The following is a 14,312-nucleotide window of genomic DNA, read 5'->3' as shown; positions in this document are numbered from 1 at the left end:
GCACTTGGTTTTGCTCTGAAGCAGACACGAAAATCCAGTTTCACACAGATACGTGGTCGCAAAAGGCACTAGCACAGCGAGAGCCTTCCTATCTAGTACGGGAAATGTTTCCAGCTGAGACGCCCAAAAGTGCTCCAGATGACCCTCGGTGAACTCCATTTGGATTCCGTGGTTGCTTCTCGAATCGATGAGATCTTCTTTGACGTCACTGTCATCATCAATATCCTCCAAATTTATCCGGAAAGGGTGCCTAGTCCAGTTATCACACGCTTGTAGCTCTGCACACGAGAAGTAGCCATGGAATGAAGTTTGCAGCATTTGAAGATGTTCAATAATAGTTGAAACAAAGCCAGGTTGCAAGGAAGCATCCTCAGTGACTGTTCCTTCAAGGGATGGAAAATTCACCAAATTTCCCTTCGTGACACGCCTAATCCATAAAACAAGTTTTTCTTTGAATGCAACCAGCTTCTCGCTTGCAGTCACAACGGTGAGCCCCTTTCCCTGCAGAGAGCGATTGAGCTCATTGAGTGCTGTGAACACATCAGCCAAATAGGCAAGCATCTGAACAAACTCAGGAGAATCAAAATATTCAGCTATGTCTTGTCGCTGTTCACGGAGAAACTGCCGAATTTCCTCTCGCAATTCAAACACACGGGATAATACACGACCACGTGATAACCATCTCACTTCTGTGTGATACAAAAGCACGGTAGGTTCTTGAGCCATTTCTTCGCAAAACAACTGAAACAGTCGATGATTCAAAGCTCGACCACGAATCATGTTCACTATGTTCACACAAACATCCAAAGTCTTCCTCAGGTTTGGAGGCAATGCTTTTGCTGCAAGTGCATGCCGGTGAAGAAAGCAGTGGGTGATCTTCACGTCTGGAATTTCTTTTCTGATTCGTGCAGCAAAGCCTGAACGGTTGCCCAACATGACTGGTGCTCCATCAGTACATATCGAACCAATCATGTTGAGATTGAGTTGGTGTTTTGTGAAGAATTCTTTTATCATATTAAACACATCTACAGCTTGCCTAGTTGCTTTCAGTGACTGACAGAAGAGAAAATTTTCTTCAACTTCTTTGTCCTTTACGTACCGAACCACTACCAGTAGCTGACAGCAGTTTGACACATCTGTTGTTTCATCCACCTGGAGGCTAATCTTCACTGGACTAGCCTTAATATCTGCGACAATCTGTTCCAGAATGTCTTGACTCATGTCGATGATTCGGTTATGTATCACATCATTTGATAAAGGTACTTGTTGCAGTTTTTTTTCTGCCTCTTTGCCGAGAATAATCTTTGCCATTTCAAGGGCACACGGCTTTATACGTTGGCAAAGTGCCAGCATGATCAAACCTAGCTCCTTTGGCTTTAATGTTGTGATGTCGTTCCCTGCATCCCTGCCGCCATGTTTGCTCTGGAAATGTTCATTGAGCTTTGATGGTTTCAAATTTGAGTTTGAGAACATGACACTGCACAGGAAGCACTGTGGGTGTTGTGTACCATCCTTCTCCGTAATACAGGTGAAGCCATATTGAACATAGTCATCATTCCACCTTCGTATTTTGGACATCCTGAAGACTGACCTAGAAAAAAACAAAAAACGATGTGGCATTAATATTGACTACTAGCAGAAGCACCCGGCGTTGCCGGGTCGGGGTGGGGTCGGGGGAGGGGGTTGGAGGGGGAAGGGGGGGGCAGGAGAGGAAGGGGTTCAGATATATGCTGGTGGGTGAATGTGGCTCACGTTTCTGAGGTAAGTGTGATGCCGATCAGGAAGACGTAGAAGCCATACTACCAAATTCGTACACTTCCGGAATTGTTTGATTTATTTGTGTTCAAATGTCTGGTGATTGTTTTGTTTTTATTAATGCGAATGTGTACTTGTATATAACTGTTATGAATTTTAAAAAGATTAGGCACTATCGAGTGATACTTTTTTTTTTTTTTTGCCTAAAACACTCCCAGTCACTCACTGATGAACCTCTGAAAGTTTGACGAAGATCCGTTCATCCATCTCTGAGAAAAATGGTGACACACAGACACACACAGACAGACATCTCTCTTATATAGTAGATAATAATTAATTAATATATTAATAATAATAATAATAATCTATAAATTGTATATATACGATAATATAATGATTATTATATCTTACTATAATTCACCAAATGTCTGTCCGTCTGTTCGAAGGTACCGCAAAAACGTCTGAACTGATCAAAACGATATTTTCTGTGGGTAATCCTGGGATCTCCAGGAGTAAAATAGGCTATTTCGTTTTTCCAATTTCAGCTTTGGTCTCCAGTATTCTCAGGTTTGGACTCCCACATAACATTCACGTTCGCATAACGTTCATTGTGACGATGTTCTCATTGTGACGATGTATGTGTTCACGGCAGTGTTTGACGTGAAGGTGTGAACGTAATTTCGTAATGTTTTTCGTTTCCTAATCCTTTAATGAACGTTTAATGTTTAATGAACGTTTAATGCCCTTCGAAGTCCGGGGCCGCACGCGCGCTACACTGGACGGGCCAGCGTGTACCTTGCCCTTCGCCGTCAGGCTCGGGTAAACCGCTGAGCCCCATCCGTAATGGGGACTGGGGCTTGAGACAGTCTCCTTCATTAAAAGTATTGGCGTGCGACTCCGGTTAACACCAGAGACCGCGGATAGGCCTGAACGGATTTATTTGAGGCGACAACCAATACGGATTTTACTATGGTCGCGCGGGAGGAAGAAGGAAAATGGAAGCTGCGTAAGCGCTTAACTGTGGACGGCGATCGAACTCCAACGGACACTCCGATCCTGTAGGGGAAATTAACTCGACAGGGGCACAGGTTTGACAGGGAATGGAAAATAATACAAGGGTTTATTGCAAAGAAACGTAGGGACTGGAAAACGCGATATTATATAAAGTTCCTAGATTGGGATCCCACACACTGACGTCAAATACAGACGGGGGGAGTGAACAACCAAAATAACACGTCCGTTATGTAATTGGGAACGCGGAGCTCGGTCTTATCTGTCTTGTCGTCTTCAATCTCCGGCGTGGAGGAATCCTCCGCCCGCCTCGCACGCGTCGCTCGGCCCGTTCACAGCACCGAGCCTCGCTCCCGCACAAGCACCGCTCCAAGCACCACAAGGTCGATCTTCACACACGATTGATAAGCCAACTCTCAAGCCAACTCAACCAGGGCCAAGACTGCGAGCCAACGCAACCAGGGACAGGACTCTCTCCACTCAAGATCGCACCGGGACTGCCAGGGCCAGGAATCTCCAAGAGCACGAACCGCAAGCAAGCAAATGTCCTTCGGCGCGCCCTTAAATAACCTTCCCGCGGTGGTGACGTCAGCCCTGGCGCGCCACCCAATCAGTGCCCTCCACCGACTCGCCAGCTGGAGGTCCGTGCCTACCGCGCTACCCCTTCACTCGTTCCCTGTTCCGTGGTCATAGCGCGTGGCACTCGATGTGGCTAGGCCTGTCGGAGGTGTAATTGGCGGCGGCCATCAACGCCGGTGCCCCGGCCTGGGTTCCTTGCCTGTTCGTTTTTCAGTCATGTCAGGGAAGGGAATTATTTAGTGTTGCACTAGGGACCTAACTACATGTCTATGTTGGTGTGCATTGCCATAAGGGACAACGGTTTAGCTACCAGGTGTGACACACAGGGGCGCTACTCTTTAATCCCTACGCTACTTATCAGTCGAACATCCTGGTATGCTCACAGGTATATTCTTAACCGACCAAACGCCCACACAGGAAACTTATTACAGGGCAGATTCCTTACCGTGACAGACGAAGCACGTTACCTACACAGATCTATCTGGCTCTACATATTGCTACCCCACCGACATAACAGTATAACAAGCATTACGCCTAGGTCCCCCGTCGGGGAAGTGATGTGAGTTGACAAAGTGGAAGACGCAGAAAACATGCTATGATATGATATGATATTTCGCTCACAAGGTTCAGACATACATGGAGGCGGCCATCTTGGATTTTGACGTGGCGACCCAATTTTCAATAGCGTCCTTCCATATGCCTAGATACACCCACACACCAGATTAGAAGTTGGTACTTCGCTTATTTTTCAAGATATTCCGCTCACAAGGTTCAGACATACATGGCGGCGGCCATCTTGGATTTTGACGTGGCGACCCAATTTTCAATAGTGTTCTTCCTTATGCGTAGATACACCAACACACCAGATTAGAAGTTAGTAGTTCGTTTATTTTTCAAGATATTTCGTTCACAAGGTTCAGACATATATATGGTGGTGGCCATCTTGGATTTTGACATGGCGACCCAATTTTCAATGGCGTTCTTCATTATGCCTAGATACAACCACACACCAGATTAGAAGTTGGTGCTTCGCTTATTTTTCAAGATATTCCGCTCACAAGGTTCAGACATACATGGCGGTGGCCATCTTGGATTTTGATGTGGCGACCAAATTTCAATAGGGTTCTTCCTTATGCCTAGATACACCCACACACCAGATTAGAAGTTGGTACTTCGCTTATTTTTCAAGATATTTTGCTCACAAGGTTCAGACATATATATATGGTGGCGGCCATCTTGGATTTTGACGTGGCGACCCAATTTTCAATAGCCTTCTTCCGTGTGCCTAGATACACCCACACACCAGATTAGAAGTTGGTACGTCGCTTATTTTTCAAGATATTCAGCTCACAAGGTTCAGACATACATGGCGGCGGCCATCTTGGATTTTGACGTGGCGACCCAATTTTCAATAGCGTTCTTCCTTGTGCTTAGATACACCCAGACACCAGATTAGAAGTTGGTACGTCGCTTATTTTTCAAGATATTCAGCTCACAAGGTTCAGACATACATGGCGGTGGCCATCTTGGATTTTGACGTGGCGACCCAATTTTCAATAGCGTTCTTCCTTGTGCTTAGATACACCCAGACACCAGATTAGAAGTTGGTACTTCGCTTATTTTTCAAGATATTCCGCTCACAAGGTTCAGACATACATGGCATCAGACATACATGGCGGCGGCCATCTTGGATTTTGACGTGGGTTGCACCCACACACCAAATTCGAATACGGTCACGATCATCACGATCATAGTGACATCGACTTTTTTGTTTATTTGTTTAAAATCTTATGATTATGTCATCATGATTCTAAATGCTGCCCTGTCTTCTAGAAACCATTGAAATTGGTTTCAAATACCTCTAGTCAGTGCAGCATACTGTTTTATTCTACCAGGTGAGCGCCAGGAGTATTGCCCCTATGTTTTATTGCTGTGCTGTGATTGAGCTAAAATAGTGATGTTTTTTGTTGTGTTGTGGTTCACTATTGTGCTGTAGTTGAGATAAGATAGTGATGACACAAGTCGTTTGGTGTGACTCACATTTCATGGATTTCACGGATTGTCCTGCAATAAAATAATTCTCACAGCTAATTAATAATGATTTATAATTTGTTTGTGTGAATGTTTACCTCTGGCATAGATAATGGTGGGCAGACTTTGGCAGGAGGAAACAATTGGCCATTGCGGGGACGAAAGGCGACGCTCTGGGAAGGTGGAGTACGAGGTGTGGGCTTTGTGGCTGGTCCTGCCATCCCCCAGCGGAGAGGAGTATCACGTGACTTGTTGCACATCTCCGATTGGTTCCCAACACTGGTGACGATTGCTGGCGGCAATACAACAGGGACCTTTCCTTTGGATGGCTACAACGTATGGGAAACGTTAAGGTGAGTGGTGTCTTGAGGCCATCATGCAAAATAACAGACTGATAATTGGAGGCTGTGAGGTTTTTGTTAAACTCATCTTCAGGCCCTCTTATTCTTTCACCATTCCATTATAGGTCGTAAAAATATCAATACGTACAGTAGTCCCTGGGGTTCAGGGTGGAGAGAAGACCCAGCTCTCTCTGTAAATGTGTATCATACAGCGCCACCTGGTGTGAGTCAGTATTACGCCATAAATGATAACGGTGGGATGATTAACCTGTCCGTAAGGAGATGTTCTTCACCAGGAGGTCAAATTGGTTCACATAATGTGCCCTTGTTCTGTTTTGCAGCCACGGAGCCCCATCACCTCGAAAAGAAATTCTTCACAACATTGACCCACTGTACAGATATACACACTGTATGTGAATACACCTAACATTGATCCACTGTACAAATATACACACTGTATGTGAATACACCTAACATTGATCCACTGTACAGATATACACACCGCCGGAGGGAAGGTATGAAGGTACGTTTCCCGATTGGGACCGTCACGTGGTACAGGTTAGCTACTATCACGACTGACCAATTGGCATTCGTAGTTGCTGGTTCGCAACCTGCCGAAGTACAAAGTTATTAGTGCGCGGCATCTGCAGGTCCTGTAAGTTCGGGAGGGAACGGAGGCCAACCCCCTCGTAGTCGACCCGAACCCCGGGCCGTAACAATATACGATAGTCTTATCTCTTATTTCCAGGTTACTGTAGTGCAGCACAAAGCCGTATAAATTTGGAATACTCGGAGTAACCAAATTGGGCAAATGTGTGTCACACTGCCTCGGCGATCTTGACAATTGAGGAAGTGATATTTATGTTAATTGTTAATTACTGTGATCAGTAACGTTTCAACAATGACAGAAACACAATCCGACATTTATATTAGCCAGATTAGCTCAAATTTGCCCACATGACTAGAGTCAGACTTAGCAACAATTCAAACACATTTATTCACAGGAAATAAGTAAAGAAATATAGAGAGGGTTGAGCTAAAAGTAAATAAATAAATCCCAAACACAACGAACACACTTGGTCAAATTCCCTTCCCTCGGACATTTGCCTAATCTTATAACTAAGCGTTATCACTGTCGAGTACGCAAATAGTGCAACGGAAAGGTTGGAAATGATGAACGGGTGGGTTGGACGATTAAGGTGCTGCAGGTGTTGTCGGCCCACCATTTGGGTTTATTAAGTGCTGCAGGCTAGTTTTGGTCTGACGTGCAGACTGCCGTTTCCCTATACACAGCGGGCCGAAGTGGGTCTCTCGGGCCTGGTTGCAGGAAGGTTTGGGTTTCGGGCCGGGGATCAGAGCACGACCGTCCTCTGGGCCAGTCCCATGGCCGTCCGTTGTCCGAATAGCTGGCTGAAGGACTTCTGCGGAATCTCTTTGAATCAAAACATTCACTTGATGACCCTCTTTTCTGGCAGGCATGAGTAATGATGAAGACGAGAACCCTTTTGCCTTCACCTCATTGACTCCCATGGAATTCAACATTTCTATGCATGCCGCACTCCGTTTCCAGAACTGGAAGATCCTCACTGGGAACCCAGGCATGTGCAACATTAAGATAAGCAATTTAGTTTTGGATTTGGATTCTTATTTTTGAAGTGAAGGTGAAGGGCAGGCAGGGACAGAAATACAAGTTTGTCTGGCAAGGGTGCCCAGAAGGCGTGCATGGTGTTGGTGTCCTGTTTTCTGAGGAGTTTGTAGACAGTGTGGTGAGTGTGATTAGAGTGAGTGAAAGGTTGATGATGGTGTAAATGATGATTGGAAAGCTCTTGGTGAACGTCATCTCGGGATATGCTCCGCAGGTCGGTCGGAGCGATGAAGAGAAGGACAAGTTCTGGTGTGCAATAGAGAAGCTGATGGAAAACGTGAAAGATGAGGAAGTTGTTGTGGTAGGAGGAGACCTAAATGGACACGTGGGAAGGAGTATGGACGGTTTTGAGTGAGTTCATGGGCGTTACGGATATCGTGTGAGGAATGGAGAAGGTGAAAGGATTTTGGAGTTTCCTGATGGAGCTGATTTGTTGATTTGTAATACTCAGTTCCATAAAGAGGAAAATAAGCTTGTTACATACACGTCAGGTGGGTCGACGACAACTGTGGACTACCTGATGGTGCGTAGGCAAGATAGGGGGCACCTCTGGGACACAAAGGTGATCCCGGGGGAGGAGGCTGTTTCACAGCACCATTTGGTTGTCTGAGATAAGGGTGAAAGGTGCAAGGAGAGCTCGGCGGGTGAAGTACCTACCGAGAATGAAGGTGGGGGAGGTTGAAAGAGGTGACAGTGAGGGAGGCATTAAAATAGAGGCTGAGTATGGGAGAGGATGGTGTGGTTGAGCTTGAAAGTGGTTGGATGTCAATGAAAGATGGTCTGTTGGGAGCCGTTGGTGAGGTATGTGGATGGACAAAAGGACCACCGAGGCACTCGGAAACATCGTGGTGGAATGATGAAGTTGGAAAGAGGAATGACGAGAAGAGGAAGAAGTTGAAGGAGTGGCAGAGGGCGAAGCGTACGGGGGCAGAAAAGGCAGAGCATGAAAGTTATAAGGCAGCCAAGAAGGCTGCAAAGAAAGAGGTAGCAAAGGCGCTGGAGGCATGTAGGAAAATGTTCGGAGAACGCTTTGATTCGGAAGAGGGTCAGAGAGCGGTATTCAGGATTGCATAGCAGATAGCGAAAGAGAGGTGCGACGTGATGGGGGTGAGTTGCTTGAAGGATGAAGGGGGACAAATCGTTGTGGACCCAGATGGAATTAAAGGAAGATGGAAGAGATATATGGAAATGCTGTTTAATGCAGAGAATGAATGGGATGGCAACATAAAGAGCAACCCAGTTTTAGGACCGGCAGAGAAGATAACTTAGAAGGAAGTTGAGGAAGCGATAAAAGCAATGAAGAGAAGAAAAGCGGGAGGGCCGATGGGAGTTGTGGGAGATATGTTGAAGGCAGCAGGAAGTTGGGGTGTGAAGAGAATGACAGAGATCTGTAATCTGGTGGTGAAGAAGGCCGCATTCCAGTGGATTGGGAACTGAGTAACCTCGTCCCTCTATACAAGGGGAAAGGTAACCCTCTGGACTGTGGCTCGTATCGAGCGATAAAGTTATTGGAGCATGGAATGAAGGTATTGGAAAGGGTGTTGGAGAGGAGGATAAGGAAGAAAGTGAAGGTGGGGAGGTTGATCTTGGCGGGGATCTTGGCTTGTGGACTTCCTCTCTAGTCGTAGTCAACGTGTGGCCCTGAATGGGTTTCTCTCCTCTCCCCTTCCTGTTCAGGCTGGAGTTCCCCAAGGCAGTGTTCTGGGCCCTGTGCTTTTTCTGGTCTTCATCAATGATCTCTGACTCTCTTGAAAATCCTCTCTATCTCTTTGTTGATGACTCCACTCTCTGCCGCTCCATTCCTCATCCCTCAGATCGGCAGTCTGCAGCCTCCTCACTCTCTGCAGACCTGGACAAAATCACAGACCGGTCAAACAAGTGGAACATGTCTTTCAATCCTGACAAATCTCACACTCTTACTCTGTCTCTCCGAAAAGACTGACTGGACAACCCTCCCATCCACTTTCTGAATAATCCTCTGCAAGAAGTTCTGTCACTTAAGCTTTTGGGTCTCACTATCTGCCATGATCTTTCCTAGGAAAACCACATTTCAAATCTGGCCTCCAAAGTCAGTCGCTGACTGGGCATCCTCCGTCGTGTGAAGTCCTTCCTTGGCACACCTGAGCTCCTCACCACATACAAGGCTTTCATCCGCAGCTCAATGGAATACTGTTCTGCCCCCTGGGCCGGTGCTCCTGCCTCACACCTAGCTCGGCTTCACGCTGTTGAAACCAAAGCTTTCAGAATCATTGGAATCTCCCGCGATGAAGCTAACTCCGAGGGCCTTTCACTTACTCACCGCACGCAGGTTGGTGGGCTTTCTGTCTTCTACCAACTCCTCTCCGGCCTTGCTCCCCCAGCTCTCTCTGCGCTCTGTCCCCCTAATATTCCTACAGGTTGTACAAGATCTGCCTGCAACCCTCTTATGGTTAAACCGCCAAAATCAAGACTCTCTGCTCACCTTCACTCCTTCATTTCTCTGTTCTCCTGCCTCTGGAACAAACTCCCCCACTCTCTTCAATCCCACTCCTCCCTCAAGGTCTTTAAAACAGCTGTTCACCACCATCTCTTATCTTCCCCCATCCAAAACCTTGATCGATTCTATCCCCGCTAATTTCACCCCAGATTCACTGTTTTGAAATACCAACTTCCTTCCTGGAAGTCCTTGCAGTGTCCTTGTGTTTTATACTTCTCCCACCCCTCCCCCCTCTCCCACGCTTCCTCCCCCCAAGCCCTCCCACAAATCTCCCGATGTCCCTGTTCTCAAATGTTGTGTTTGTGTGCTTCCCCTTCTCTCCCCCATCTTGTCTACCGCTACCCTTATTATATGTTTTGTGTGTCTGTTTGATTTTTTTGTGTGATAAATGTTAGCTCTTTCATGAGCCTCGATCCTGTATATGGAGGTGCTGGCTCAGAACGTAAAGGAGGGTTTGCCGTGGGAGTTGTTTTTTTCAGATGATCTGGTGTTGATTGCAGAAAGTATGGATGGACTGAAGGAGAAGATGAACGAGTGGAAGGAATGTATGGAGACAAAAAGTCTGAAGGTGAATATCGGAAAGACGAAGGTGATGGCAAGTGGTAAAGCATGTGGTGAGGTCGAAAGAACTGGAAAGTGGCCGTGTGCTGTGTGCAGGAAGGGTGTCGGAGTGAACTCCATTCAATGTACAATGTGCGCTGAGTGGGTTCATCAAAAATGTAGTGGTTTGACAGGGTCATTAACCAGTGTGGCAGCTACATTCAAGTGTAAGGTGTGCACAGAGGGAGCTGCAGATGGAGGAAATGTTGAGTTGGATCTTGGAGATGGCGTGAAGCTGGAAGGTGTGAAAACATTTTGCGACCAAGGAGATATGCTGAATGGAGAAGGTGGATCAGACTCGGCAACGGTTGCTGGAGTGAGATGTGCATGGAAGAAGTTTCCGGAACTGAGTGGCATGCTGACGAGGAGGGGAATGTCGTTAAAGCTGAAGGTGAAGGTGTATGCTGCATGTGTGAGAAGTGTTATGATTTATGGGAGCGAGACATGGGTAATGAACGTAGAGCAGCAACGAAGTCTGGAAAGGGTGGAAATGCGAATGGTTCGGTGGATGTGCGGAGTATCGTTGAGAGAGAGGAAGACAAATGGTGAATTGCAAAAGATGATGGGAATAGAGCCTGTGATGGATGCTGTGAAGTGGAACAGGTTGAGATGGTTTGGTCATGTGTTGAGGAAGGATGAAAGTGACTGGTTGAGAAGAGTGATGGAAATGAATGTCGAAGGAAGTAGAGGACTGGGAAGACCGAGAAAGACTTGGCTAAAGATGGTGGAAGAAGAAATGCGGCCAAGGGGGTTAACAAGGGGAGATGCAGAAAATAGGGCAAAATGGAGAAGATTGTCATGGGGCTCGCAAGGCTAACCCCCGCTCTAGCAGGGAAAATGGCCTTAAAATGCCTGTTGTTGTTGTTGTTGTTCTATTTGGATTCTTATTTTTAATGAATTTCTGAAGCATAACTCCAGTCACAGTTAGCAAGGGGGGTCATTACCTCCACCACCAAAGGTGGGAGGAGGTTATGTTTTCACCCCTGTCTTTATTTTTGAACAATATATCTCAAAAAGTTGTGGATGGATTCGGACGAAATTTGGTCGAGAGGTTGGGTATGTGATTAGATTGTTGGTGAACATCAGGATCCCAATCCGGCTACGATAATTTTTTAAGGGATCTTCACCATTGGGAGATAGGGCCAAAACGATATATAGTAGGGTATCTCAGAAAGTTGTGGACGGAGTTGGACAAAACTTGGTGGACCGGTTGGGTGTGTAACAAGGACGAATTGATTACATTTTAGTGAAGATTCGAATACGGATCTGGAAATGAGAATTATTTAATTTTTAAAATGATTTTTCACCATTGGGAGATCGAGCTAAAAACAATACATAGCATGATATTTATAAAAGTTGGAGAAAGTTATGACAAAATTAGGTGGATGAGTTGGTTCGGCAACAAGAACAAGCCGATTAAATTTTGGTTCAGGTCCGAATCCAGATCCGGCCTAACATTGGGATACAAAACGTAAACTGTTCATCTTGGCGGACATATGCGCTCTACATCGTGCCGTTCTAGTTTGGTATGTTTAAGGTTTGGTGGAATTCTCTGGTGCATAAATTCTTGCATCCCCATTGACTTTGAAACAAATACCCACAGTGGTGCACCATTTTATGTACTTTTTTATTCCTCTGGTCTAGGCTGTGGAAAGTGGTTTCCTCCACCAGATATTGGCAGTCGTCCCAAAGGACCAGAAGAGGTACTCAGCAACAACCCACCAATGGTGCAGCTGTTTGATATAGAGAAGGATCCCGAAGAGCGTCATGATGTGGCGCGAGACCATCCGGACGTGGTTTCCGAGCTTCTCAAGAAGCTCCAGCAGTATCAGCGTGGTGCGAAGACCCCCTCCTACCCACGTGAAGACCCTCGCTGTGACCCTGGCAAAGGAGGTGCCTGGGGTCCCTGGCGTAAATAACCTAGCTGGATAAGCAATGCATTTACTATTATTTGTATCACTTGCATACCGATCATTAGCATGCTTGGACACCATAGCTGTTTCTGCAGCTACTCTTCATTTGCTCTACAACTCTGCGGTGTTTCTCCTCGAGGGACAATTATTGATTTTTCTTTTTTAACAAAGGCAATTGCTCAGTTTTCACAATCGATGGTACACGGTGCACACTTCTATTTAGAGTTTTACAAATACTGTATGTACAATGTGGGCTGTAGTTCTCTCATTTTTACCCCGCGCATGCGAAGGAAAAAGCGGGGTTTGGGCAATTGGTTCACTGTCTCTGTCTGTCCTTCTGTCTACGTCAATTTATGATTGAGGAACAACTTAAATTATATGTTTAGTTATATTTTGAACATGAATCGGACCATGAACCTGTAGCCTAGCAGTACCTTGTCTCGGAATTTGTCCCTATCTCGCATGCAGAGAGGAGTGAGATCATTTTTTTCCTCTGTCTGCCTGGCAGTCAAACAAAATTGAAAATCATTCCAAACAAGAAACTTACTGATTTAAGGACTTCATAAAGGACACAAATAACAGGCACGAACAATTAATGTAACGTGTTTATACGAACAGCGGTTGACGTCCGAAAAATGTATTTCTACAACCTTCAAAATGGCGTTTATGTTTTCACCCCTGTCTGTCTATCTGTCTGTCTGGTTGGTTGGTTGTTTGTCTGTGAACAAGATATCTCAAAAAGTTGTGGATGGAATTTGGTGGAGAGGTCGGGCATGTGACAAGGACGCAATGATTAGATTTTGGTGAAGATTCAAATCTGGATCTGAGAATTTTAAGGTGATTCTTCACGACTGAGAGATGGGGCCAAAAACGATAAAAATCAAGATATCGCAAAAAGTTGTTGACGGATTCAGACGAAACATGGTGGACAAATTGGGTGTGAGACGAGGACGAATCGATTCGATTTTCGTGGATTAGAATCTGGATCTGGATCAGAGAAATTTTAAAAAATTTTTTCGTGATTCTTCACCATTGAGTGATTGGGCCAAAAACAATATGTAACAGGTTATCTCAAAAAGTTGTGGACGAGTTATGCCAAAACTTGGTGGATCAGTTGGTTTGGTGACAAGAACAAGCCGATTAGAATTTGTTGCAGATCCGAATCCAGATCTGGCCTTTCAGTGGGATGCAAAATGTAAAACTGTTCAGCCTTGCGGAGGTATTCGCTCTACCGAGTGCCGTTCTCGTATTTCAATTGAATTATATCCTTGAATATGGAGAACACAAATCTCCTTTTTGCACTTTGAAAGCCCTTCGGTTTAGCAGTACTTGGACACAATATTACCAGCATTCCACATCATTTAAACCAATCAAATTTGCCGCTTGTCGACCCCGTCCATGCCCCTGTTTGTCAAGACAGCGCGACGTCATGTGTTGTATGAACTCTCTTGTTTGTCTTTTTATTTCGTCACCCTTTAACTCCTCATATTGTTAAGTTATTCTATAATGTGATTCAAATGTAAACACTAATCTTGTCCGAATCAAAGGTAATTGCTTTTCTCACCTGCTGTTGCTTTAAAAAGAGGCCACATATGCACGTACAGTTCCACACTGTACCAGTTCCACACTCTTCAACCAGTTGCTCTCTCGGTTATAAAGCTAAAAACTCCTTTGATCTTAAGAGCCTTCGAATCCAGAGGTCAACCAGGCAAATAGTCCCCCAGATATAGATGCCCCGAGGCATCTGTTTCCCATCCATAGAGCCATATTTGGCTCCATGAGACCGATGCCTATCGAGGGAGGTCACTTGCTCATGACCTGGAGGGAAGGAATTGCCCAGCGCCTGGGCGATCATTTTTGTACAATAAGAATTATTTTCTTTTGAAATGAGTTTAAAACACGACCAACTTGATGCTGATGTCATGATTAAATTTCTTTGAAATAAAGTTGGAAATAAGATA

General features: G+C 45.5%; 1 protein-coding gene across 6 annotated transcripts in view; it reads left to right on the top strand.

The window, feature by feature from the left end:
* LOC137436438 (arylsulfatase B) overlaps nt 1–14,312 on the top strand; it is a 128,596-nt gene extending 114,284 nt beyond the window's left edge. For all 6 annotated transcript variants that reach the window (XM_078786424.1, XM_078786423.1, XM_078786427.1 and 3 more), the window contains 4 exons: nt 5,486–5,729; nt 6,059–6,126; nt 7,193–7,315; nt 12,083–14,312. In XM_078786424.1, the coding sequence (XP_078642550.1) occupies nt 5,486–5,729; nt 6,059–6,126; nt 7,193–7,315; nt 12,083–12,357 (710 nt within the window). In that variant the 3' untranslated portion in view covers nt 12,358–14,312. The remainder of the gene's footprint in view (nt 1–5,485; nt 5,730–6,058; nt 6,127–7,192; nt 7,316–12,082) is intronic.

This window comes from Myxine glutinosa, chromosome 11 (genome assembly GCF_964187855.1).
Source record: "Myxine glutinosa chromosome 11, kmMyxGlut1.1, whole genome shotgun sequence".
In the NCBI taxonomy this organism is placed as follows: domain Eukaryota; kingdom Metazoa; phylum Chordata; class Myxini; order Myxiniformes; family Myxinidae; genus Myxine; species Myxine glutinosa.
Note: the sequence above shows the minus strand (reverse complement) of the source record. Positions and strands in the feature narration are given on the sequence as shown.